At 48.7% G+C, this 26,852-nt stretch overlaps 2 protein-coding genes across 5 annotated transcripts in view; one reads left to right on the plus strand and one right to left on the minus strand.

Moving 5' to 3' along the window:
* The first annotated feature begins 4,724 nt into the window (after positions 1 to 4,724).
* On the plus strand, positions 4,725 to 24,466 carry LOC108922444 (max-binding protein MNT-like). The gene is made up of 6 exons (XM_018732553.2): positions 4,725 to 4,979; positions 10,141 to 10,750; positions 11,094 to 11,135; positions 11,429 to 11,540; positions 19,274 to 19,466; positions 19,695 to 24,466. The coding sequence occupies exons 1-6, from the start codon at positions 4,907 to 4,909 to the stop codon at positions 20,435 to 20,437; spliced, it is 1,773 nt and encodes a 590-aa protein (XP_018588069.2). The 5' UTR covers positions 4,725 to 4,906; the 3' UTR covers positions 20,438 to 24,466.
* LOC108922442 (septin-4-like) overlaps positions 22,654 to 26,852 on the minus strand; it is a 42,965-nt gene continuing 38,766 nt past the window's right edge. For all 4 annotated transcript variants that reach the window (XM_018732552.2, XM_018732549.2, XM_018732550.2 and 1 more), the window contains one exon: positions 22,654 to 24,880. In XM_018732552.2, the coding sequence (XP_018588068.1) occupies positions 24,812 to 24,880 (69 nt within the window). In that variant the 3' untranslated portion in view covers positions 22,654 to 24,811. The remainder of the gene's footprint in view (positions 24,881 to 26,852) is intronic.

Below are 26,852 nucleotides of genomic sequence, written 5' to 3' on the forward strand. Positions count from 1 at the left end.
GCATGTGTGTTTCAGCTGAGCAACGGAATGAGCTCAAAAATCCTTCACCAGGAGATACACACTGTTTTCCCAACATCCGCACAGGTAATAAGCGTGCTGTTGTGCTGTGAAATTTGAGCCGTAATACGGAAGCCAGGCAAAAAAACCACCCTGTTAATTTTTCTCTTTTGACAGCATTTTTGTAAATCGTTCGAAGCTTCCCAGTTTCGTTAACGAGAGTCTTGATTTGAAAGAAGACTGAAAGAGTATTGTTGTTGCGTTAGACAATTTACATTGACATTTATTTATTTAGCAGACACTTTTCTCCAAAGCGACCTCCAATGAACTCTATGTACTGTTGTTATCAGCCCACACACCTTTTTTTCACCAAGGTGACCAATTTACTGCCATGCTGTGAGCGATCAGCAGAATCAGAGTAAAACCCGAGCAGGAATGGTGTGAATGGGACACATCCTCCCCCTGCTGGTGGAATGGACACCTCCCTCCTTCCCTCCCTGAAAGCGAAAGCGCAGCACTCACTGACTGAGCAAACAGAGACGATCCAAGCGATTTCCTTTGATTCGGGGCCTTCGCTTAATGGTTTAGTCTGAATTAACCGTGATAAGTGAATAGTAGGGTAAGACCATGGTAGTCCGTTTGCTTCTCTGGCCTTGTAGGGGTTCATGTTATAGAAGGCCCTGTTACTGATTACCACCTCCCACGCTAAGCTGCTGCCATTACTTGCATCATGGGTAAGGTGCACTTCACATGAAGGTGTTTTTTTTTTTTTTTTTTTCGCTGAGAACAAAGAAGAGAAAGGGCTCAGTTCCAGGCCCTGGAGGGAAGCTCACGTGTTTGTTACTCGGGTTGCAGCAGGGGCACACGAGTATCACCTGTGTGGGAAAGAGAGCTGGCCGTGAAAGGATTGCCCTGGAGAGCTCCTGGGTACGTACCGGATGGAAGCTGTACGAACTGCTTTCTAGGGGAGGCACGGCCACGCTGCAGACCTGTGGCAAAACGGGAATGGCCAGGGCACAAAGGTCACGGGGGTGCGGTCGATCAGTTTCTGGAGGAATCGGCACAGACATCCATAAGAACTAGGGTTCTGAGTTCAAAGGTTAGGGGAAACAAGTGGTTGGAATTCAGGAAACGAGGGCCCGTGCCAGACTGCATTCCAGTTCCTGTGCAGAGGAGCCACTAGGACTGTACATATTTGTCCCTGACACTTGCCCAAGGAGTACCTTCTTTACACCATTAAAAGTGTAAATCACAGGAAAATTGAAGCATGCAGTATTTCTAATACAATGATGATGACTGATGATGTAATGACTGCACTAAGTGCTACTGATGCTGGTATGGTCCTGCTTTTTACTTTGGGCATCGCCCTTGAAGCCTTTTTTGCCATAGATCTCCACAAGGTGGCACTCTTTAAATGTTGTACTTCCTTTGCGGCGTATGAAATCCTACTTTATTCTTTAGCCACGTTCCTAGTTCTGCATTATCATCATGGAAGACACTGGGCATTTTTGTTGAACGGAAGTCTGTGTAAGTCTACATTTTTGCCGTGCTCAGTGTTTTGAAAGGTGCGACAGTTATTCACAGTGGGCTCTTGCCCAGCGGTGAACATGTTCAGTTGTATCTGTCATCGATGGATCCAATACTGTTGTCACACACAGACACACTCTAGCAGACCCACGTGCTCCTCGATGAAGTAGCCAGAGTACCGCCTGTCCTCACATTTCCTTTCTTGGATGCCTTGATCACCCAGCCTGCTCTGAAGCAGGAAGCAGGATCCGATAAACAGACAGACCAGGAGTGAATAACAGGAAACCCTGTGGGCCGTCCAACACTAGCCGGCAAGGGGCGGCGCTTTTCCATGCACCCGTCATGCGGGGCCATCTCAGGGGCCATGCTGCCACTTCCTGGGCCTTGCGATACTGCACAGGGACTTTGCCCCATTGACATTACTGGGAACAGTCGCATGACCGTCATGGCTTCCTGGTATGACTTGCTAATCTGTGATTCACCAAAGCCTTGCCCATCTGCTGTTGAGGACATGAAGCATTCCCGAATGTCTCCTAGCACAATTGGTTTAAGGTTTCTAAGGTTGTGGATGTTGGCCTTAAGCTAATAGGTGTAAATGTAAAGTTAGACTCAGTAGCAGTGGGTGTAGCTGGCCCTACCCCAGCAGGGATGTGTCCTGTCTAGGTGGTTATCTTTTTTGCCATCACGAAAACACCCACCGAGAATGGTGTAGGGGTATAGGGCCGGGCAGTGTTGGTGTCTGGGGTCGGGGGGCGTTGCGACGCAGCGGGTTTGGCCGAGTCCTGCTCTCTGGCGAGTCTGGGGTTCGAGCGAGTCCTGGGGCGCCCAGTAACGGACTGGCATCCCGTCCTAGGTGTGTCCCCTTGCCCTCCAGCCTTGCGCCCTGTGCTGCCGGGTTGGGCTCCGGCTCGCCGCAACCCTGCTCGGGATGAGCGGCTTCAGTGTGCGAGTGTTGGGGTGGAGTCCATTTGGGCAGATGTCGTGGACATCTGAATGTAACGTGAAAGCCAAGATGTATGAGGATTATGGAAAAACATGAGGAGGCAATCTATGCCATTAAAAATATGATATAATGTATATGTATGTGACAAGAGTAAAATATGGACGGGTCCCAGCTGATTACACGATTATGAGCACCAGAGATATGTTAAGCTGTGGCGTCTGGAACCGTCTATCCTCCCGCCAGAAAGTCTCTCTATTTTTAGACGCGCTGCTGCAGATGACGAGTGCAGAATTTCAAAGTGGGAGCGGAAGGGGCGTGGTCTACTGGATTCACCGCCCACTTGCGGGATATTCCTGCGCTCTGGTCCAATCAGCGCTTTGTTACCAGGCAGGTGACCACGCGTGCAGTCGATGAGGAAGTGCGCTGTTTGTTCTGACCTGCGCGCGCGCTGCCCCGGCGATCTCACTGCGGAGCGCCGGTTCTGTGCGTTTCCAAGGCGACTGTCACACGATTCACCCACAAACAGGGCTAGTCGAAGTTTCACGACCGGAGATTCCTGCGAGGTTCTAACTTAAGGCATTGCTCCGTTCCCCATGACTCCCAGCAAAGAATGACACACCTCTCCCTTGCAATACAGTACAGACGGAATTCCATTTTATTTAACATGTTCTAAGCTTTTTAATAGTGTATTTCATGACACATGTACAACGATTTTGCATATTTAGTCCAAAAATCTATTAATCTGTTATTTGTCTGTTAATTATTGTAATGAGATATTCGTTGGAACGATAAACATCGAACGTGTCTGCACAGCTGCTTCTTCAAGGAGAGCAGACAGTGCGGGGAGATCTGCTTCCTCTTGGATCGAAGTGGGATTATGTTTTTGGAGAAGAGCTGTATAAGGTTGATGTACTCCGAAATCGAGAGCCTCTTTCCCCCTCAGTGTACAGGGGTCATCAGGGTCCACCCTTCACTACAAACAACAGCAGGGCTTTGACTTTGGCGGAAGAACGTCAAAATGTCCGGCCTATCTAGATAAGGGTGTTATAGGAACCACACAATGAGCATCTATTATCTCCTTCGGAGAGTACATTATAACGTGGGTATTTACACTGAGCATTCCGGCATGTCAAGTCGTGGGGAACTGTCACGTGCAGAAGGACTGTCGTCATCACACACTCCTTTCATTATAATTACTTGAAGTGTGCCAAGAGTTAATTTTTTAGGTTAGGGCGTGGTGAAGGAATTGAAAAATGTGCTTTTTTCACAAAACGAGACAAGATAAAACGAGGCTGACGCTGTTTGAAGCAGAGAAGGTGGTGCCACGTTCCCTTTAACCGCACGCCCGCTGTCACGTAGCTCCGCCCCACACTACGTTGTTCTGAATTTATGGTGAACTGTGTCTCCATTTCACCTTATCTGCTCCCTCTCTCTATCGAAGATGTGCCTTACAGTTCAAATCGTTAGCGTAGTAGTATTTCTGGGTGACCTCCATGGGTGAAATCTGCTGGAGCACAAATGAATCGTGCAGTATGACGCATTTGCTCTGTTTTCGGTGTCCGTATCTCCGCAGCGCTCGGGTTGCTAGCAGAAGGGGCGTTTCAACCTGCCTGATTCAACTGGTTGATTGATAGGCGCTGAGGGGACGGACCCACCTCCATATGCAAATGAGCCACACTGGCTGGTGCCCATGTGTGCGGACGCCATGCCTTGTTGTTCTGCGTTATGATTGGCTGTCCCGGATCAGTATATTTTAATAGAACGCATATTTGCTGCAGAGGAGGGTTACTACAAAAACATGGGGTACACTTTTTACGACTATCGGACATGATTTTACTACTTTAATGGTGATTCGTTAAGCGTATAGGACACAGAGGAAAATCTAAGCATGACTGCACTCTTTCTGCGTTGTGCTGTTTTCGTATTTTCATATTTATCCTCGGGACAACAATTACTGCAGTCAAAACATGACATGAAGTCTGTAGCGCTAAATTTATTTTCTGATGTAAATAAATAGTTATATTTCTTAATAACACACGAGTAACATACTTTCACTGGCTTCGTTTCCTGACTAGAATAATAATAAGTGATGGATGGCTCTGTACTCGAAGAAGCGTTCCGTTCCACAATCCCGTTCCAAGGCAGACGAAACTCCTCCCCGCGTTTTGCGCCGAGTTGTAGCACGTGGGCGGGGACTGTGGCGGCAGGGCGGTCTTTAGCCTCCGCTTTTTTCCTTGTTGTGTTTTCTGTCACTTGAATCGCCATCTTGTTACAACCCCTCTACGTGCGTGAACGACGTATTACGAGGGGATTCTGTTACGTTTTTGCCCTTTGTATTAACAACGAAACAGATACTGCGAGCAACGAATCGAGGAGGCTTGAAAAAATCACGTCTGCGTCATTTACCTACAAATTCAAGGTTCTAACACGGGCAAGACGATGAGCATCGATACGCTTTTAGAAGCAGCCAAGTTTTTGGAATGGCAAGCCCAGCAACAACAGAAAACACGTGGTAAGGAGGGGGTCGGGCGCCGGTACTTATCCACTTTTTCTACTTACGGTTTAACGATGTTGTTCAAATGAATTTAATTGAGTCGGAATCAGTCTCTGTATGTATGAATTACTCGGTACATTTCAAAATGCACTTCCATAATTTGGTAGCAGAGTGGTTTAAGTACGCGCGCATAACTGATTTTTCTGCATCTTTTCTGTGTGCAGAATCATCATGTTGTTCAGTTGCTTTCATTCCTAATTTTTTGCTGGGGCTGCACTGGGTCTGGGACCTTGGCTGCCGATTCCCGAGCTGCTGGTTGTATAGTTACTCAGGGTTACCAGACTCAATATGTACAGTGTACAACCAAACATGATATTTATTTATATTGTGCCGGATGCAGAAATGCAATACCAGGAGCTCAGGAACAATTTTTATTTTCGAGGGGCCACATTGTGTCGGGAAGACTCGAAGAGCGTTACGATTCTTCGCGGCTCAGACACGGAGCCGCCTTTCATTTGTTCGGAATAACTCATTCACGCTGTGTTACATGAGTAAAAACAGGTTGCCGCCTGTGCTGTGTCTCTTCTCGCGTTTTTACAATATTTAAATGTCATCTATGTGTCAGGCTCAGGCACCAGGGCTGTCTTTAAAAGGGCGGTGGCAAACGAGAGCGACGCGCCAGTCCTGTTTTACATAATGACCTGCCTGAGCCGGATCATATGACACACGGTGTGGCGTTCGGTCCGCTTTTATGCCTCTACTACGTCTGATCTCATATGTATATTAATTTTAAAAAGAACTCCTAAGTTAACGATGAACAACTTCGATTTTAGGAGCTCTTTTTATTGCCCGTTTTGGTCTTTTTCTTTGAAGGAGAACGTGTCATCGTCGACGCGCGCGCTAATCGCCAACGTTTCCTACCGGGGGGGGTTGTTCTCGTGCTGGTGACGTGTCGGTCCAAGCCACGCCTCGCCCTGCCCGAGACCGCGTGCGCGACGTGCTCCCTCCTCCCCCCCACCACGTGCGCGCCCGGCTCTCCTGCCACGCTCGGCCTCGAGCTCTGAGGCGCGGGAGTCACGGCGCGGGGAAAGTGGGGCAGTCTGCGCGAGTCAAGCGCCGCGGAGAAGGAGCGTTCCTCTTATATAACGCACTCTTTTCCGCGGTGAGCTGCGGGTATATGAGTCTTCTCTCCTCAGTTTTTACTAAATAATGTTAATCCGTGTAGTAAAATGCAGTTTTACTTTTGTCATTAACCATTACTGACGTGACTCCTGTCGTGTCAAAGGCGCGTCGCCTTTGACACGACAGGAGTCACGTCAGTAACGGTGAGAGGTAATGAACTTGACAGAACATCCCAAACACGGCCACTAGGGTCTACTCGGCCCGCTCCGGTGTGTGTACTATACACACCGTGTTTGTACCCTAAAAGGGGTAGTTCTGGGGACAAGCAGTGTGTAGGGCAGTGGGTGGGTGTCCGGCGGATGAGGCCGTTTCGGTACAAGTCAAGTGCAGTCAGCCGCCACTCGTCCCGTCGACCCCACACAAGGCGGAAGATTTTAGTGATGTTTTCCCTAGTTCTGCGTTACCCTAATGTATTTAAAAGAGGCTCGTGCTGTATTTTATGTAATGAGGAGCTGCTCTGCATGCCTCTCACAACAGCTTCTCGCACTCTTAGGATGCCCAGGAAGGAGGTTCCCGTGTCCAGGCACCGCAGGGAATGCTTTCGTTTGTAGGAGTGTGTGTGTGCGTGTGCGTGTGCGCGCGCGCCCCTGCCTTGCCCTCAGTTGACTGCAGTGTGTCACGAACGCTTGTGGGAGGCAGTCCTTCGGTGTGTGGGAGTGGTGGAGGGTCTGTGCCGCTGGGTTTGGTGGTGTTGTAGCGCCCCCTGCTACGCAGCCCCTGGGGAAGCCAAGTAACAAGGTACTTTTGATTTTTCAGAGGTACTGTCGTAGTTTGGTCTCTTGGCATACCCTTGTAGCCCCAAATGATGTTGCCTGGTGTATTGTAGTAATTCTGCACCACCAGCAGGGCTACAGTAGGACACTGGCCGCCCTGCTCCCTTCCCTGGACCTTTTGCAACCTTTCTGTGCCTAGTTGCCAATTCGCTGTGTGAATGACTTCTGTGTTCTTTCTAATAGACTCGTTTGTCATCGTTTGACTATCGTGCTGCCTCATTGACGCACTCTGGCTGAGCTGTGCTGTTGGAGTGACCCTCCCAGCTCTAGTTCCTAGTTGTGTGTTTGTTGCATCTTGGGAGGCACAGGAGGAGTCGGAACTGATGCAACTCCCCAGCCTCTCCCTACAGTCATCTCCTGTGGTGTTCCTCTCTGGCTGTGCTGCTGTGGTTGACAGCAGTGCCCCGTGTTTCTCTCTCACGCCCGCTGTCACTGCATGGCTCAGGTGGATGGAGTATTCATACCCAAGGTTTAAACCAGCAGCCATCTGGTCACCATCCATGTGCCATTGTGTCTGACTGAAGGCTCCTTTATGATTTGGAGGCATGCAGTAGATACAGACTTTGTACCTTGGTTGGGGGGGAGTGATGCCGCACAGTCTCCTGCGTTGCGTCTGCAGTGTGTCCTTCGATGGCTCTCTGTGAGTCGTGTGTTCTCCCTGAGCTGGCTTGTAGCCACAGATGGCGGAGAATAGCGCTAAGTGTGACGTTGAAATAGCCCGTGGAGGACTGTTACCTTGACAGTGGTGTTTCTAATATTTTCTGTTTCCATGGCAACTGGACTTCACCCCCCCCTCCACACAAACAATCTCTGAAGCATGTACTCTGTGGCTGATAACTGCCATCTGTGTGTGTGTGTGTGTGTGTGTGTGTCTGTCTTTGGGTGTGTGGGGGGATGCTGAGATATGATTGGCTGATGGGGGCTCTTGGAGGGCCCTGCTTACTATAAGTGTCCTCACTTTCTTTTCTCATGAAATCCCGAAACTGACCACCTCCTGGTGTTACATGGTATAAGTTTGTGATAATGACGGATTTTGAACATTGAAGGAGCAAAATATGATTAGTGAACAGACATGTACCGGGTGTTGATGTGGTGTTTCTGTTGTCCTTGAACACCCCTCCATCAGATGCATACAGCCATTGGGGTCCTACATGGAGTGGATCGGACACTTTGAGCTGGCATTATGGTGTTGGAGAAGCTATCGATGTGGTCGTGGCAAAATGCCAGGGTTCTTCACTGGAAAAGCTCTCCTTTTCTGTCTGGGGAACCCAGGAGTCTACCCCCTGTCTGCCAGCTGGGCATCAGACCATGGCAGCATTGTGAGAGTTCGTGTTAGCCCCAGCAGTCCATGTGGAATGGGTGACCGGGTGTGGGACTGGACTGTCATAGCTCTGCAATTTGACTTGGCACAGCGGTGCTCAGAACGCAGCCTCAAGACCTGAGCCGGACACACCCCCCACTGCTCTTAACTGCAGGAAGCCCTACCAGACGTTGTCTCTGTCCGGCTTTACATCTCCCCCATTGGTGTTGGCGGTTCAAGTTGGGGCTCTGCACTTCCAGACCTGCTGCCCTTGTACAGGGAGTGTGCAGTTGAGGTTCTTGTTCTTGGGCTCCTCTGTAGCTTCTATCTAAACTAATGCCCTCTCCACGCTGGTAGCCATGTCATGAATAGCGACAAGCACTGCTTTGGTGTGTTGTTTCTGTGACTGGGGCTGGCTTCCCCTGGGACTGCAAGGACCTTAGTTAACCCCCCCCCCCGTTGACCCTAAGGTGATGAACAAGGAGTTCAAATGGATCTGTTTCAAGGGCTCAGTCAAGCCCCCTCACTCATAGCAGCACACAGAGCAGCTGCTTAGGCAGATACCGATATCACAGCTCTAAAAGTGGCTCTCTAGACCGTCATCAGTACCTCTCCACAGTGCCTCACCTCATTTGCTGTGGTATTCTGAAACAGCACCCCGCTGAGGCCACAGCGTGAGCAACAGTAAGAACAATTGTGCTTGATTGAGTGAAGATGCTTTGTTTGGTCAAACTGGAACTTAAAGGTAGTACTAGTAATGGGGAAATGAAATGGAATACTAAACTAGTAATTTTATACTTGTGGCAGTTCTCACCTTAGAGGCACGGTGATGGGTCACTGGTTCAATAGCATGGTCGTATTGCCAGTAAGGGAAGTGATGTGGGCCAGGAGACGTTCATGCAGTTCAGTTTTGTTTCCATTGACACTGCAACTGCTCTTGTCCCCCACTGTGACCCTTAGTCAACGTCACACATTTGATCAGTCAGACTCGCTCTTCTGACACAGCAATCACAGCACTTTGTTACCGTGGATAACGTTGCAAACCCTCACGCTGCTCGCTTAATGTCAAGACATATTTCAGTCGCTCTTGATAAATTTCACTCAAGGTTTGAGCCAAAGTGCAGCACTCCTGCATGTGTGACATGTGGCAGTGGTGTTCCTTGTGCTGTGTTTGCTGAGCGCCAGTCAGTGTTGTAGCAATGGGAGGAGACCTGTGAAGGGATGAGTGTTTTCAGAAATGGTACAAACATGGATCTACAAGCTGCTGCTGTTACTCATAGGCCTGGGCTGGGAGAGGATCTGAGACACAGCAGCACCTTTTCAGTTGATTTCAGATTTGTACAGGGGGTGCAGTAATTTGTGTATGTAGAGGTGTGCGGTGGGCTGAGATTGGGGCTTTAGCTGTACTGCTACTGGTCTGAACTGACTGATTCCATGGGTGATTTATTTACATTTAGTCATTTCTTAGACATTTTCTCCAAAGTGGCACAAACTCATTCTAGTTTAGTGGGACACACCGTTTCTTAGACCAAACCTTTGGCTGAAAATGCTTTGTGTTAAAACAGTGCTTTATTAGTATTTCGAAGACAAGTATTTCAAAGTGTTAGTGACAATCCACTTGTGAATAGGCGAGTGTTTTAACTCCAGCCTACTCTACTGTCCTTCATGGTTAGCGATCTCATTTCATGACAGGAGCCAAAGGTTAGGGAACCTGGAGGATCTGGGCTGGGGTTGATGTGGTACTTCCTTCAGCTCATAGCTTTCTGTATGCCACTAGTACAACTGGGGGAAAAGCCCATCGTAATGTTGGAAAAGGCTATGTGCGGAAGTACCGAGAATCGTGAGTCAAACTGACAGTTGTGGATATGTGGAAATGCAACTTGTACCCAGGGCACGACTCTGACTTTGTTCCTCCTTCTTGCAGAGGAGAATGAGCTACGGGAGAAACTGCACCGTGATCAAGAGGTGGAGAAGAAGCGTCCGGAGGTCACCTCCGTTGTGCAGCCAGTACGGGTGAACCACGTGACCTGGGGGGAGGAGTCATGTCCAGAGCATCACCCCACCCCAGTCCCGCCCCCACCCCTTCCCCCTCCTGTGTCAATTGCTGTAATACCCATTCCTGTGGTATCAGCTGGCCCTGCATCTTTTGCCCCACCTCCACCACTGCCCCCTGCCACTGCTCTGTCCCCTGCCACCGCATCCCGCCCCAGCCCTCCCAGGAAGGATGCCCATTCCCCCCCAGTCCAGCCACCGCAGCACCAACAGCGTATTCTGGTGGCTTCCCAGCTGAAGGTGGAGCCCACGTCTCCTACCCAGCCTGGGACCCCCAAGCAACAACAACAACAACAACAACAGCTGCTGCAGCAGCAGCCCCAGCCTGCGCTGGTCCAGCCTTACCCAGGTTCCATCATTACTACACCCCAGCACACCCTACTCCCCCAACCGGTGCCCCTGCCGGTTCAGCCTAGTCCACCAGCCCGACCCAGCTTGCTGGAGGAAACGCGTCATTCAGAGGGGAAAAGAAGGCCTGGAGGGTGAGTCATCTGTGTTGTGGAGCAGGTAGCCCTTAGCTGAAGCCTACAGAGGAGTTGTACGGTTGATGACGATGCTAGACCTGCATGCTCTACCTTCTGCTCAACATTTGCATCATCAGGCGTGCAGGAGGTCAGGGTGCAGGGTGTTGCAGAGAAGGGCATGGATGTTTATGTGCTTGAGTGGAGAGCAGCAGGCCTCTGCTCTCGGCACGTTCATGTTATCTCTTGTTTTTGGCCAAGCAAGGGAAAACGGTCCATTTTTTCAGCTTGGTCATCTTCCAGGAGCCTCTCCCTCACTCCTCTGGAAAAGAACTGATGAGTTTGCTGTGATCTGTGTTTGCAGGGCTGGGACCAGGGAAGTTCATAACAAGCTTGAAAAAAACAGGTGGGTGAACTTCCCTCTCTGATCTCTGGCAGCTCAAGGGAAATTGGGGAGCCCGGTGGTCAAGCTTTCAGTGCCGAGGTTATGGGACAGTAAAAATAGCTGGAAGGTCACGAGATGTCGGAGAAAGGTTTTGTATGACAGGAGCATCAGGGCTCTGGTTGGAACATGCCCCTGGCTTCAGAGGCTGTGACTTTCGCTCAGATGTTTGTAGTTGAATTTGCAGCATTAATCGACACCCCCCTTTCCGTCTACTGATGGATTCCTCCTCCGCTCTGTCTCTGCTTCACATGCAGACGTGCACATCTGAAGGAGTGCTTTGAGACGCTGAAGAAAAACATCCCCAATGTGGATGAGAAGAAGACATCTAACCTGAGTGTGTTGAGGAGTGCCCTGCGTTACATCCAGGTACAAGTTAGACACTTTTCAAAATATGTCACACTTTCCACTTTACCCGCCCCCACGATATCTGCTTACTGGTGAGAAACTCCATCATGCATTGCGTCCAACATAGTCACAGTCCTTGCTTACACACTGCATCCAGGTAATTGTGAGACTCTTTCTCTTCAGAAGCCCTGTTCATGGCACATTTCCAAGGGTTGTGTTGTTTTTCCCCTTTCGTTGGGGGGTGTCTGCGCTCCTTTTGTAGCATTTTGTCATTTTCAAATGGCTGCCTGGGAGAAAATGGATGCTTCGGGGGAAGACGGTGGATGTGTACTGGTCTGTGCAGAAATGCTCTGGTTTGCAGAGAACTGCTCTGGTCTGCGATACTGTCACAAAGATGTTTAAGTTTTATCGCTGCTCCAGTGAACACCTCAGCAGCTTTTCCTACATGCCCCAGTACATTTCCAGAAATATCCATGTCTGGAACATAAAACGGTACTTGTGATGATTTGTTTTAGGCTGTGCTGTCGTGAGACGTGCGGCTGTTTGCAGAGAGCTTTGAAAAAGGGAACCACGGTTCAGAGCCAAGATAATGAACTTGAACATAAATGGTCCAGCAAATGTGTTATGTCTATATAACCATAAAATTAAAAGTGGCACTCGTTCTTGTCACCTGAGCAGACTTGCATAAACCGGCAGAGTTGAGGTTCTTGCTTTGTTTAAAGTGTGCGCTGCCTGTAGGAAGTAAGTTGCAGGGTGTTGTTCCACCAGGTGGGATTTGTATTCCTCGGCGATGCTTACGTCATGTTCCGAGCAGCAGATTAGAAGAATAGGTTCTGAAATAAGGTCAATGGAGAAATTCAATTAGGCTTTGTAATCAGCTAACAGGTGAGCGCGCTGTCCGTGTTCAGTGGCAAGCGCTTCACTTGGACTGTAAATGGCACCAAAAAGCACACGAGCCAACCTTTGCGTTCCCAGTATCATTCACACCTAGTTTCACATTGCATGTGCATACAGACGTGCGCGCTCACGCACTCATGTCACACGCGCACACATATGCATCCGACAAGTGTTGTTGATTAGCCACTTGGATTTGACTGCTGGGGGAGGGCAGGGGTGTAGCTTGTTAAATTTATGTCACTCGATCACCCGCAGACATGTGCACCCACAGACATTTCTCTCTTGCTCTGTGATTAAGCGCTATGGTGTTGGTGTGTGCTGTACTGTACCACTGACCCACTAGAGCTCAGCCTCTTCCAGCATCTAGGTGGGGACCTGGCTCGCTCTCAGCTCTGTGCGCAGCAATCGTGCTCTCACCTTTTCTCTGGTTACGGAGCAACTGCGTATGTATACGTGTGTGTTGTTGCATCTGTTTTACTGTAGAAATCTGAATAGCCATACACGGTTTTCCGCACCTGTGGGCCGGCTGGCACGTCACGCTGGCACTCTGGTGTCGACGAGCTGGCCGTGGCATTTTAGCTACCAAAGGGGAATCGTGCACTGATCACTGTGTCTCCTCAGCTTGGCTGTGACTGTTTACAGTGAATAAATTGCTGTCAGAGTGGCAGCGTGTGCCTGCACAGGGTGTTTGTGGCTGGGGGGGAGCGGCCATCCTTTTCCAGTCTGCATGCCCGGGGTTGTGAGTGCAGCGGCCTTATGACTTGTGTCTGATTGGCTGGACGGGAGCGGGGAGCTTGTGTTTGCTGTCATCAAGGCGCAAGAGCAGCACACCATGCGTTCTCTGGCCACACGACACTAGGAAGCATTAGAAAGATTAAGCAAGGGGATCGGAGGATTACCGGACCTTTTTATTCATCTTTCTGCGGCTAATTCCAGTCTCAGGCCATCTGGGAGGTTACTGGTGTGCCGTGTGTACTGGCTGAACAAAGCGCCCTTCTCCTAATCTTCTGCGCTGTCTTATCGGCACATGCCTTTGCTTTCTGTTTCGCTCTTTTTATTTTTTGTGTTTGTAGTGGTTGTGCGCCTTCGCGGTTTCACTTCCTCAGTTCTTCACGCTAGCTGTGAGTCAGCTGCAGCGTGTTTGGTAAGGCATTTCTCGAACACGGAGAGGCGCCGTGATTCCCGATGCATCTGGCTGAGCTCCTGGGGATCGCTGCTCTTCCTGCCTCAGTTGCTGGAGCCTGATGGCACGTTGCACGTGTGACAAGGTTGTTTGCAACAGTGAACTTTAAAAAAAAAAAAAAAAAAGTTCTTGTTCCATTTGTCAACCGTAATGCAGCCGTTGAACCAATATTTAAAAGATGCCGAACTGCTGTGGCCGTGTGTGCGTGTATTTGTGTGCGCGCGTGCTGTAACAAATCGGGATGGTGTGTCCGTGGCGCTTGCAGGCTATTAGGTGAACCTCGCTGGCTGAGACTTTTCCCTCCACATCTTTCTTCCGTCTGCCTCGTTCCCATCGCCGTCCATGTGAGCGCCGAGCACATGGGCCGCAACAGCCATGTGACGTCACCCCCCTGCACCCCCCCCCCTCCTCCCGGCTGGCGCGCACGAGGCTTTTCTCCGGGTGCTGGCTGAGGGGGGGAGGGGTGGGAGCATTCTTAAAGGTACAGCACTGCCTGTTTGAAGAAAGCTCCTGTATTGGTGTTGTCACTCTGTCATGGGGTTCTGCTGGTTCTCTGCTTCTGTTGCTGGCGCTGCTGCAGTGTAGTTACTACTGGTAATAGTGTTCAGTGTTAAAGCCACACACAAACACACACAGAACAAGATTTACAGGAAGACATGTAGCCTGCTCCCGCTCCCACCCCCCCCACCACCAATGCCCCACAGCTTGTTAGACGGGTTGGAGGAGTCCCGCCCATGTAGGTTTGGTCTGTCTGAGCTGAGGAGAGGGGTGATTGACAGCTATGGAGTCCCCGCCTTCCAGTACAACGCTAAAGGGGGGCAGAAGGTCTCTCGCTCAGTCTTTGTATGGCTGACGGGCAGAACCCTGTCCTGTGTTTCTTGGGGGGGGCTCCTTCTCCCTTCCTTGGACCTGTACCAGGGTAACATGAACTGTGATGTGCCTGACACTGTCACACTTCACACTGTCCCGATTCCTCTTAAAGTCACTGGGCGGCAGTCCCACCTCTTTTTCTCTGTCTGTGCGGCTGTTTAGGACTTTTGACAGGCTCTCGCGAAAGTTTCATTTTTACCTTAGTGGAGAAGAATTTTTTTTTTTTTTTTTTCTGAATGGGGGGAAGGTGTGTTCTAATGCAAGTCTGCCACTGTTCGGTGTGTCGTCTTGACTGTGTGTGTCTGTCGATTTTTATTTTCACATTAGATCTCAACATTTCATCTATGTGTCTGATACTGAAGTGGGAAGTTAGTTGGTCAGTTTGCTTGTGCTGTCATTTTACTTTTGTTTCTGTCCTCAGAGACTCATGTTTTCTCTGTGTGGGTGTGTGTATCTTTTTGGGATCTCCTGCACAGGTTTTCCTCCATGTTATCAGTTTGGTTGTGTGGGACTCATTTTTACCTTTCAGGGAACTTTAGCTTGGAGAGATTTTAGTAGGGCTAATTAATGTAATTAATGTAATTTTTACAAGGTGACCTGTTTGTGTGTGTGTGTGTGTGTGTGTGTGTGTGTGTGAGTGAGTGAGAGAAGAGGGGGAGAGAGATGACTTCAGAGCTTGCCAAAGATGTCCCTTATTTGAACTTCCAAAAATGCTGCTTTTAACTGATCTGTATAGACTGCAGAATGCATGAAAATTGTCCTGCTTTTAAATTCATTCACAAAGTATAACACACACTGTTGGTTTTGTGCAACATGTCCCTTATAATGCAGAACTCAACATCAATGTTTAAAAGAATATAGAGAGTGAAAACGAGAGGAGAAATGTGATACTTGCCCATTGTTTTTTCCCAGAACAGCAGAGGACACAGAAAAGCATATAAAAGTTTTGATCCTCTCTACCTTCATGGGGTGGGTGGCCTGGGGGTCTGATCACACCCAGTTTGCACAGTACGTATTATTGAGAAAGACGGGTGGCTCATGCTGTAGCTCTTTGGCTCCGTACGGCAGAGCAAGGCTCCCATATGCACCAGTCGTTCTCTGAGACTTTCTTCACAGCCGCAGGGGAGTGGAGTAGGTCACCATGATACCAAACATGGTCATGCGACCTGCGATACATGGGCGGGGCCTGTGCCGTAGCAGTGCCGAGCGATGTGGAAGCGAGTGAGTCAGAGAACGTGCACCACCACCCCCCCCACTTTGTTGAGGGGACGCCATGTGCTCCGCACTCGCGTTGAACATGACGCCGTCCAGGCCATGTTTACCTTCCAGACCGTGCTCATTCCATCCTGCCTAGTCACTCGGGGTTGCTCCACTTTCAGACGGAATGGGGGTGGGGCTTTCTGTGGTGCTGTGATTGTGAAAGAAGATAAAGATTACTGGAACCGTTCCCCGCCCCCCCCTCACGTGGCAGCTCTGCTTGCTGTGGTGTTCCACTGGAGGGAAGTGGCCTCATTTGCTAGGACCCCTCCCACGTGAGCCATATATGTAAATCAGCCACGTTGAGCCCTGCCAGGCAAACTGTGGCCCTGGAGCACTTTTGACCTTCCTTTCTTCCATTAATTTTTTATTCATCTTATGCTTGTGTCCTGGGGAACTTGCATGTGGACTGCACGCCATAGCAGCTGGCAAAGTGATTGTTTGTGCTGTTGTGTTTGTATAAACAACAGCTTGACAGCAGACTGATGGACAGACTGGTACTTGTGTGTCTCCTGATAGATCAAAAGGCGATCTGGAGATCTTAGACTCAGGCTACGAGCCATGCTGTCCGCCAGCGGTGTTGTCATGTGACACACCAGGCCAGCGTGTCTTACGTGTGGCTTGCGAGAAAGGTGGTACCCTGGGGCCGTACTCGTGAGGTTAAGGTGTCTTTCTTGCCGGCTCTTCCCCTTCTCCTCTGTGCATGGCTTATGAGAGAGATCCTAGTCCTCATGGCAGGGTGAGCGGGAGCAGCATGATGCACAAGTAAGGTTCACCCCCCCCCCCCCCCCCCCCACCTCCACAGGGACTGTAACAATGCAAACCACGTAAAATAACGTAAATTCCAAAAAGGAGAATAAAATGTGGAATTGTCTTTCCTGTAGCAAATGTACTGTGCCACACCGGTGTAGCCACAACCTCATAAATTCTGTTGTCAAGGAAACCATGGCAGTTTTCATTGGTTTCCCTGACAACGCTCGGGGACTCCGGCTCCTTTTTTACCAAGACAAAGCGGTGACGTGTATGCGGTGCGTGTGGGGTACCGGTTATTGATCAGGGCAAGAACCTATTGCTAATCTTTGGCTCTGCACTTCCATCTCAGCTTGAATCCAGCTGACCTTCTTGCCATGTTACTCTGCCATCGAAAATCCACCCTCGTGGTTTGATCGTGTATGATCCATGTGCTGCGCTTGGCACTGCTACTGGACATGGGAATCAATCATATGTGGTCTTCCGGGGCAGTTTACTGCCACTGTGTCAAGCAACCTGCTGTGAGTATTAAAAACAAGATCTGCATCTCTGAGATCTCTTGCTTACTGGGATAAAGCCCTGCAGCGCAGCAGCAGTAATTGTGACGTGCTTAGTGCACTGGCTGGAGGGAGAGGGAGGCTTGGCGCTCTGCATACACCTGGTTGCTGGGCTAGTAGGTCAGGAGGTTGCAGGATGCCCTCCCCCTGGCTGCACGCTGCTCACTGCAGGAACGTGTGTTGTCTTCCCTCCTGGCGGCAGCTGCACCGAACACCCCCCCGTGCTCCCTGGAAATAGGAGGTCCCCTACTAGGAGCATGGGGCAATGAGGGCGGCCAGTTGGTCAGCTATGCACAGGGGGGACAGTCCTATGCTGCCGTCCTGTGGGCTGGAAGGCGATTGTTTTTGACGTTCCTCTCTGGAGTGGCTGGGTGATGCACATCGCTGTAGATGTCAATGTCTCCCGCTGTGCGTTACCTGTGTGTCCAAGTTCTGGCTTTTCATGTATTACTCACATCCCACCATGTACCTGGACACTCAGGAATAGAGAGAAGGGTATTGCTGCTCTCTTGCACCCTAACCCTGAATTTGGGCTGTTTTGGATGCAAACACATTCACAAGCATTCTTCTTTTATACGTTTCAGCAAGATGATAAAATTGTGTGTTGGTGTACTGCATAAGTAGTGTTTACCTTTTTGAGTTCTTTCTAATGACTCTGACACAGGTAGGTATATTGAGGTAGGGGCATGAGAAGAGGTGTGGAACCACAGGATGCTACGTGCTGCAAACAGCCAGAGAATTTGAGCATTAGGAACCCTTAAGTGGGCAGGAAAAGGATTTCTCTTGTGGTGCTCAGCATCAGCTTAACAGTTAGAATCAGCTACAAGAAAAAAGTCTAGTATCGACTCCAAGAACATAAGGAGGACTTTGTCCTAGAAGAGTGTGAAGGAAAGACATGCAGAAGTGGTCCCACGGATGGTGTGTTGAGCCTCTTCTCGGGGTCTGCACTAACTGCCTTTTGGGGGTCAGTGGTTTGCTGTGCTGTGTGTTTGGACTGATTCTAGGGCACAAGGCACATGGGCTGTGTCTTTGTGTGTAGTTTGCATGTCGGTATACAGCGCTTCATCACCTGCAGTCCTCACCTGTGTGTCTGTCTGCAGCCCAGAGGCCCTGTCTGCTGTGATCTGAAGGATGGGTAGGAACACGCAGCCCTCACTGTATGTCGTTGACATGTCATGCACACCCCTCTAAAATGCGGCTAGTGGGTTCATCTTGTGCAAAATCTATATTCAGCATCACGAGTCACGCGAAACAATAAGAAGGACTTTTCACCATAATGTGACGCAGTGGCGCCCCCTAGCTCCTTTAGTCATGTTCCTTGCATCTTTCTCTTGCTGCACAGTGTAATCTTTATCCCTCTTCAAAACTCTTTAAGGCCTTAGCCAGCCTGTCTCTGTGGCCGATGTGGCATGCCCATGTCAGCTGACACACACACAGAAAATAGGTCAGCATAGCGTGCGCGTGCTGTGTGACGGCACCATCGTGTGATGGTAAAAAGGCCTCCCTAAGGAAGCAGCCTGTGGGAGGTGCATCTCTGTGGCAATGGTTGGAGGGCCTGGGGCTTTTGCCTCCAGTCTGGGGGTTTTTGATTGGATTATTGCCTGAGAACGGTTGCACGTCACTGGTCCCCCTGCACCCCTCCCCTCCGGGACCAACTGCTCGCTTTCTCTTCCCTGGTATCTGCAGGCGCAAATGACTTCCCAGAAATGGGTGGAGCTATCTGCCTGAGTAAAACAGAGAGATAGTGTGTGCGTGCATGTGTGTGTTGGAGGGCAGGGCCACAGCGAGTACATCAGGCCAAGAGGAGGAGCAAAGGCCCATGTTAGGCGAGGAGGGAACTTAAATTCACGCTATGAGAGCATGTGTGCGCACACATTTGTAGATGTATATGAGCTTATGCACATTGACATCTTCTGTCCTACCTGTGTGGACCCCCATGTTCTGTGGTTTAGTGCATCCATAGTGCTTTGCTATGCATCATTTGGAAAAACTTAAATCCTTCAGTCCAGTGAAACTGAGACAATAGGCAGCAGTGCTGTGGCAAATAGTACTACTTCTGTAAAATGTGAGGACTTGGAAAGGTTATCGTGCTTGTGTCCCAGGATGTCTCCACAAGAAAACAGTTGACCTGACTTACTTAAGTGGCAAGAACTCAGCTACCAGGATGGGCAGCTTGCTGATTGTGTTGAAAGGGTTGATAGGGGTGCGGTGCTGAGCTGTCCCTGTCTCCACCTCGACAGACCCTGAAGAGAAAGGAGAAGGAGTTTGAACACGAGATGGAGCGGCTGGCACGGGAGAAAATCGCCACGCAGCAGCGTTTGGCTGACCTGAAGAACGAGCTCAGCCAGTGGATGGATGTGATGGAGGTGGACCGCGTGTTACGCCAGACCGTGCAGCCCGAAGATGACCAGGCCTCCACCTCCACAGCCTCAGGTGAGCTACACAACTGCCAAAGTGTCCAGGAGTGGTGCCAACATGGACAGATCTACTCCTCACCGTCATGGAAATGCAGACCTGGTACTCTGGGTGTCAGTCGGTCAGAAAGTGCCTTCACTGTGCAGTGTGGTAACAGCATCAGTATCCCCTGCTGAGGATGAGGGTTGGCCTACTGAAGGAGTTGTGATGGTGGCACTGGCCTCATGTGTAATGCCTCTCTTGCAGAGGGTGAAGACAACATGGAGGAGGACATCGAGGAGCGCCAGGGTGTACCGGCCACTGCTGCCGCCCCCTTACCCAAAGCTCTTCTGCTCCCGCCTGAAAGCTGCAAGGCAGCAGCCGCCCCGCCCCCTCTCCTGGCACAGCACATCTCCATTCAGCACAAGCCTCCGCAGGCACTGCAACCCTCGGCCCCCGCCAGCCAGCCTGCCGCGGCCCCCGCCGGCGGCCCTCTGCAGGCCCAAGCCATGGTGGCCCCACCGACCATCGCTCCGACCCAGGCGCATCTGGCAGCCGCCCCTGGTGTGCAGCCCACCGTCATTGCACATGCCACCGCCTCTGCCTCCCACGCTTCTGTTATCCAAGCCGTCAACCACGTCATCCAGGCAGGCTCCAAGCACATCGCTCAGATTGCCCCCTCCTCCTCGAACCCGGTGCAGCTGGCTCCTGGCACCCAGCCCATTGGGCACATCACAGTCGCACACCTGGGCCAACACCTTCCAGCACTGTACTCGCAGCCCGTGGCCGTCACACAGCCTGCTGTCATGAGCCACATTGCGCACACGCTGACGCACGCCCAGGTGAACGGTGCTGCTCCTGGGCAGCAGGCCGCGGTCATGGGCAAGCAGACGGCCGTGGGTGCCCAGGTGGTGGCGCACCACCCGCAGCTAGTGGGCCAGACTGTGCTCAACCCTGTGACTATGGTAACCATGCCCTCCTTCCCGGTGAGCACTCTTAAGCTGGCCTGAGGAGGGGCACTGGCGTGCGGGCGACACAACCAAGTCACAAGTTGAGCGGTGAGAACAGCAAACTGCATTAAGCTGAGAAGTGTCAAAAAAGTGTAAAGTACATTCCAAACAAAAATTTTACATTTTAGTATATCTAAAATAAACAAATATGTTAAAAGTAATGAAATGCGAACACTGTCATGTAGTGTTTGGGTATATGGCTTGGCAGATGTCACATCATGGCTGATGCTTGGTGGTGCAGTGTGCTCCAGTGTGCTCCATGGTGCTCTGCCTGCTGGGAAAACCCATCCAGGTCCCATGTGGGCATTTGAGACGAGAAATCCTTGTGGACATGATGGAGCAGTGGATGGCATTAGCAAGTTTTCTTGATTGTGTTGTCACCTCACAGCTGAATTTTGTGGCTCGTGTCCCTCTCCTGCAGTCATGGAATTGGCAGTTTCTAATCTTCCTTCTTCCAGCACAGGATGTCAAAATTCTCTTCTCCTATTGGTTGATTATTGCTGGGGACTTTTTTAGGTGGCTGTGGTTACACTCTGGCACTTACCAAAGTCAAACATCTATGGGCTAAACATGCTTTACTTTGAAGATGAATGCATTGTATGCCAGGAATTGTGGTTGCAGAACAATTGCCTGTGCCTTTATTGCTCTGTGGCACTTTGCTGCCCCAGGCGCCCTCTGCTGTACAGAAAGCGCATGGCAGCGCAGCAGCTGCTTGCTGTCTGGCGGTCCCTGTGACGCAACAGGAAAGCACCTTCATGGAGACCAGCGGTTCCCAGAGCACTACATGTCAGGCAGAGGAAGAGAGCTGCTGGAATGTGGGGCCTGATGGTACTGTGCAGGACATAATACAAAGGAAGGGCCTTTTTGCCAGAGGTGGGTGACTCTTGCTGCCAGCCAGTACTCTGTGAGGATGGAGAGAGAGGGGGAGGGGAACACAGAGCAGCCAGGCTTTGAAGCCAGTCAGTCACCGCCGCCTGCAGGCACAAAGGGTCACAGTGAGGTTGGAGCACCAAGCATAGAGCCTCTGTGCTGGAGAGTGTTGTTACACCTGTTGTTCGTTCCCACATAGCCCCATTTCTTCAGTAGTGCCACCTCCATGCTCCTGAGCTTAACAGTAAGATGGAGGCAGTGTGCTGCCCCTCTGAGTTAGAAAGTAGGTAGGCTGTAGCCAGGGGTGTATGTATCACTGTGAACATGTTTTAATGGTGCCTGGAACAATTGGGAGTCTTTCACTATGGGCTGGTGGTGATGGACATGTGTTGTCTCACCTTTCACTGTCAATAGCAGAAGGCTGTTCCAGTCACTGCAGAAGACAAACACCTTTGCGTTTGAGTTCTAGCCATTTTAGCCTTGCAAAAGCCAACTGGACCCCCCTGTCCCAAGCAACCCCTTTGGCATCCATAGCAACTAGAGTAACAATGTGTGTGATAGGACAGATGGGCTCGCAGTTTCCCATTGCACTGTATACTGTTGTACTGCTCATGGTGGTGTGACAAGGCCTGTATGTACACAAAATTCAACTTAAAACTTTAGCACTGTGATCTCCTACTGCTCATTGGCACTATGAAAAGCCAAGCGGTTTTCAGCTGTACATAGTGCTCACCCCATCTGGCACAACAAACATTTCGGGGGGGAGGTGGGGTGGGGGCATGTGGGGGTGTGAGAAGAGCTGTAGCAAGGGGTAGTCTTTTAGTTTCACAGTTCCTCTGTATTTCTCAGCCAACTTCTGCAATGAGATGAATCACAAGTGTTTTGTGGGGGTGTGGATGAAGAAAAACTTATTTCTACACATTCACACATGTGTATTTCAAGATTTGATTGTTGCCTGTTTCTGCATGTAGATTGCTGATTTTTTTTTTTCTGGGACCATCTACAGTACTGTATACCATGGGGCAACTTTACAGACCTCTTTCCACATTGATATTATATATATAAATTGTGTGTTTTCCCTATGGAGAAAGTCTAAGTTATATTGCCTGTACATTTTGGGCTGCATTTAGATATAATTGTCCATCATGTTTAAAAATGAATAAAAATATTCTTAACAAATCTTATTACATTTACAACAGGGTGTCAGTAGGGTCTTCTTTGAAGTACCACACAGCATGCAGGGGGGCAGTCTTCTCTGCCAGGGTGATGGTGAAATTCCTTTAAAAACAAAACTGCATTACCATGAACACTGCAACCTTGTGAAAATATAAGAATCTGAGCCATGCTGAACAGCAGAACCTTTTACTTTAATCAATCCCCATGAACTTAAAATGAGGATGGAAGTGAAACAAATGTCCAGTTCTCAAATACTTGCCCCCAATGGGGGGGGGGAAATCTATTCCAAATGCTTGCAGCCACAGGAAAAATTGCTTTGACTATATTTATACATACATAAGTCAGCTGGTTCTTCACAGATGCTAATTACAATACCTTAAGTCATTATCTTCTCATTTTTATACTTAAATTTTCTACACATTTTATTTACACCTAATTCCTACACCAATTGGTTACATGCAGTAAAGAAAAGACAAATATTGAGGTGGTTGGTTTATTACTGTATACAATACTCTAGCCATTTTTCACCTATGTAAATAAAATTACACAAAACAAATGCATTAACAATGGAAAGGGAAAAATTAAAGACCTTAGTGCCACTACAATTTCTGTGGCTTCAAAACGGAGAGACATGGCAGAACGAGCAGAACTGCAATGAGGTACAACTCTGCATGTGTCTCAAGGTGGAGGATAAATACACCGATATCAAAACACATGTACATGTAAAAAAAATGTATAGGAGCCCCAAATCCACAAAAAAGGCAAAATAACACTGCCAAAAAAATATTTTTAATTTGACTACACTTCCATGTTTAAATTTTTGATATGAAACTAATCTTTCCTGTGACTTTGTGCTCCCTGTTTCACACACCCCCACTCTTGTCCAAATTAGACATTTACTCTCCTTTGGGGGGAGAACTATTAATGCCTCAGTATGTAAACCCCCCCCTTTTCTAACTTGTACATTGACTGGTATTATGCAATAATATAATAAAAAAAAAAAACACAAAATATGGTACTTCAAAACATATATCAACACCCAACCTGGGACAGATCTCTCTCTGGTCAACACCCATTGCTCCAGTAAAGTGTAGGTAACATGACAACACAAATGTGGGCTCACCTCTGACCCGTAAATGTCTTCTTTAGCTGCATTTCGTTAAAAGACAAAAGCAACAGTGCAAGTGCCCAATCCAACTCCACTGCTCATTACACTCAAAGCACCCCATTTCAGCCCCCAGCAAAGGTGCCAAAGTTCACCTGGTCCCTCCAGCTTGAGGCGCTCAGTCAGGCTGGAAGGCTGCGGAGTAACCTCTCTGTCCAGGCACAGCAGGGCGTCCATCCCAGGTGAGCTGGACCCCGTGTGGAGACGCCTGTTACAGAACCCACATGGACTGTAAAATCAGCTATATGTTTGGTATCACAGGAAAGTAGAAGTTAACACCCCACACATACATTTTCACTGTCTGAAAATAAGTACTAAAGAAAAAAAATAAAAAAAAAAAAATAAAAAAATGATATCTTGTTAAAATAGGTCTCTGAACAAATATAACCATTTATTGCTTACGGGCAAAGCACTTCAACTTTTGTAAGCTGTAATAAAAAAATAAAATTAAAATCAATGTAGTTAGGAGGAGGAAGAGCAGTTGGTTTACACAACACTGGTGCCAATACAGATATGATATACATACATATGAACATTTAGCATGTAAATTACCATGCGGCACATCAAGTTTTCACCATGTCTATCCATAATTTCATCTAATTAGTCTGTTTCAGAACCACTTAATAGTTTGTGTACATCACAGCTCAAGCTGGAGGCAATTACTGAGCACAGGCAGGGCAGAGGCAGGGCTAAGGCAGATGTGACATTTCACAAGGAGGTACCTCCTGTACAGAAAGCAGACCTCACCAGCAGAATGTAGAATGACTACACACCCAGTACTGATTTAGTGTAAAAATACTGTTATGGACCACCCCCCCCCCCCAAAAAAGTACTGGAAAACGAACATAATTGGAATGATATAATGGTTCCTAAGGTCGACCCTCTCTGTACTTTCACACAAGGATTAAATATATGGTAAAGAAGTCGACCTCATTGTTCGAAAAGGAATGGAAGACCAGAACAGATACACTGCATCTTTACCCTTTCTGAAGCTACAGGTAGCCATCGAACCCTGTACTTCCAAAGGAGAGAAACGCCATCTTGGAGCCACCACCAAATCTGTTAGTCTATGCACGAAGAACCCGGAAAATATGGAAACTAGAGTTGGGAGAGACCAGTGGTGCTAGGAGGGCGCTAGGGAGGAGAGCCGGAGCAGGGTGCGGTTAATACGCCTCCTTCTGTGTGTGCATCTGTTCTTGGATCTTCTGCAGCATCTCCTGCATCCGTCGCAGCTGGAACACAAGAGAACGCCAACCATTACTTGACACATGTGCTTAGTGGACTTTCATTTTAATTTTTTGAGTTTTTCATCTGTTGAGATGTACTCTTGATAAAATGTGGCTTTTATTTAACACAGTGCACCTCTTAGACCTAATTTGACAGCAGATGGCACCAGTTATGGCCCAACACACAGAACCAGCAGTGGAACAGCCCATCACCCAGTCAGAGGCTGCTGCAGACACAGCCAGTGTCTGTCCAGTGATGGATCATTTCACCTGGTACCTTTCACTAGTGTGACCTCATCACACCTTTGATACGAAGGAGGACTTGGCGGCACTGAAACGTCGCCCCCTAGTGGCCATTTTACACTGCTCTGCAAATAGCAGCGTTCTGGGGGAGGCCACTAGTTCAAAAAGAGTTGCAACAAAAAAACTACATTTTAAAACTCTCTGATATGTCTCAAAACATTCTTGGAGCAGCATGGGAATCATTGGAGGTTTTTAAAATGAGATTCACCGTTTTAGAAACAATGTTCCTCTTATACTGGGCAGTTATTCAAGCAAAGAAATTTTCCAACGTTTACTACAGCTCAGACATCAGCAATAAAATCACAACCGCTTTACAGGCACAACTGCAAGAACCAAACAGTTCACTCTTTCAAGAGGGCTATGTGACCAGAAAAGCTTTATGAAACACCCCCCATGCAGGGTCAGTTTTGATGTCATGCTATAAAGGTGAGACTGGCTATTAGATGAGACTTCTGCACATGACATGCAATGAATGACAACGGCCACACACCTGGTACCTTAGTGTGCCTCATGTCAACCAGCCTCAGAATAAGTTCAGTATTCAGTGCCACAATTTACTCTTAAAGCACATAAAACTGTTTGAAATGATGGTGAGAAGCATCATGTGTCTGCGCTAGATGATGTACCCTGACAGTCCAGCGCTCAGTGCTTCGGGCAGAGGCTCCTCACCATCGCAACCCTGCCTTCGGATCAGCACTACCACACAGCGCAAGTTGGTGAGCATCTATGATGATATCTATTAACATACATGGGCTGTGGTCGTATGGTCATTGTCCCAGATTTGCTGTATTTCTCATGCACTTCTCCAGAGAATGCAATAGCGTCTAAAAGGTTGATAGTAATAATAAAAAAAAAGAGTATGAAAAGTCATACTTAAATTACCTGATTGTTCTATTAGGTTACATTAACCTTTCAAGTATGGCAGCTTATGTGGGACATTGTGGGGGGGAAAAAGACATATGGACAGATCATGTAGCATGTCCTACAGAGGTTTGTTGGTGCTTGTGGACACTGACCTCCAAATCAAAGGTCAAATCAAGCCCAATCTGTCAGTCACACACACAGGTGCCAAAACTGGTAGTGTTTTAATGAACAATGACATCAGTGTGGTATCAGGACATGTATACTTAAACATAAATAAATAAATAAATAAATAAAAATAGAATGCCATTTGGCAATTAAAAAATAATCTCATACAAACAGTAATGCCAGAGTGCCTGTCTAATATGACCTCCCACCCTTTCCAAAGGTGGTTCTCAACCCCACAGCTCCATGATCCCCTGTGCAAGATCATCCATTGCAAGACATTCCACAGACCTAAAGTGCATCACTGCAGACATGTACAGGTTCAATGAACGTCAAAAGAAAGACTAAGGCTGGTTGGTGCCCAGAAAGCGCAAAAAAAAAAAAAAAAAAAACCCACCACTATTCTGCCTAGTTGTGGGAAAGCTAACCAGGTAATGCAGGAAGTGCTTTCAGCTCTGGAATGGAGATTCTACTGAAGCAATTTCAGACCTGTTAAAACATACCGTTTCCATTGGACTTCTATCCTAGAAGGCCTTTTGGCTGAGTGCAGTGCACACTGCTGCTGGGGAGTGGGGACAAGTGGTGTGTCATTCTTATCACATATTACAAGTGACTTCTGTCAGTCTTGTACAGTAAGGTCTTTATCCTC

The sequence above is a fragment of the Scleropages formosus genome, chromosome 10, assembly GCF_900964775.1.
Source record: "Scleropages formosus chromosome 10, fSclFor1.1, whole genome shotgun sequence".
Classification (NCBI taxonomy): Eukaryota; Metazoa; Chordata; class Actinopteri; order Osteoglossiformes; family Osteoglossidae; genus Scleropages; species Scleropages formosus.

What these genes read in the sequence shown, in the direction of transcription:
- LOC108922444 (XM_018732553.2), top strand. Translation starts at nt 4,907, where the DNA reads ATGAGCATCGATACGCTTTTAGAAGCAGCCAAGTTTTTGGAATGGCAA. An exon ending in GTGCCCTGCGTTACATCCAG is followed by an intron (nt 11,541 to 19,273) that starts GTACAAGTTAGA and finishes CCACCTCGACAG; the next exon opens with ACCCTGAAGAGAAAGGAGAA. An exon ending in CTCCACCTCCACAGCCTCAG is followed by an intron (nt 19,467 to 19,694) that starts GTGAGCTACACA and finishes CCTCTCTTGCAG; the next exon opens with AGGGTGAAGACAACATGGAG.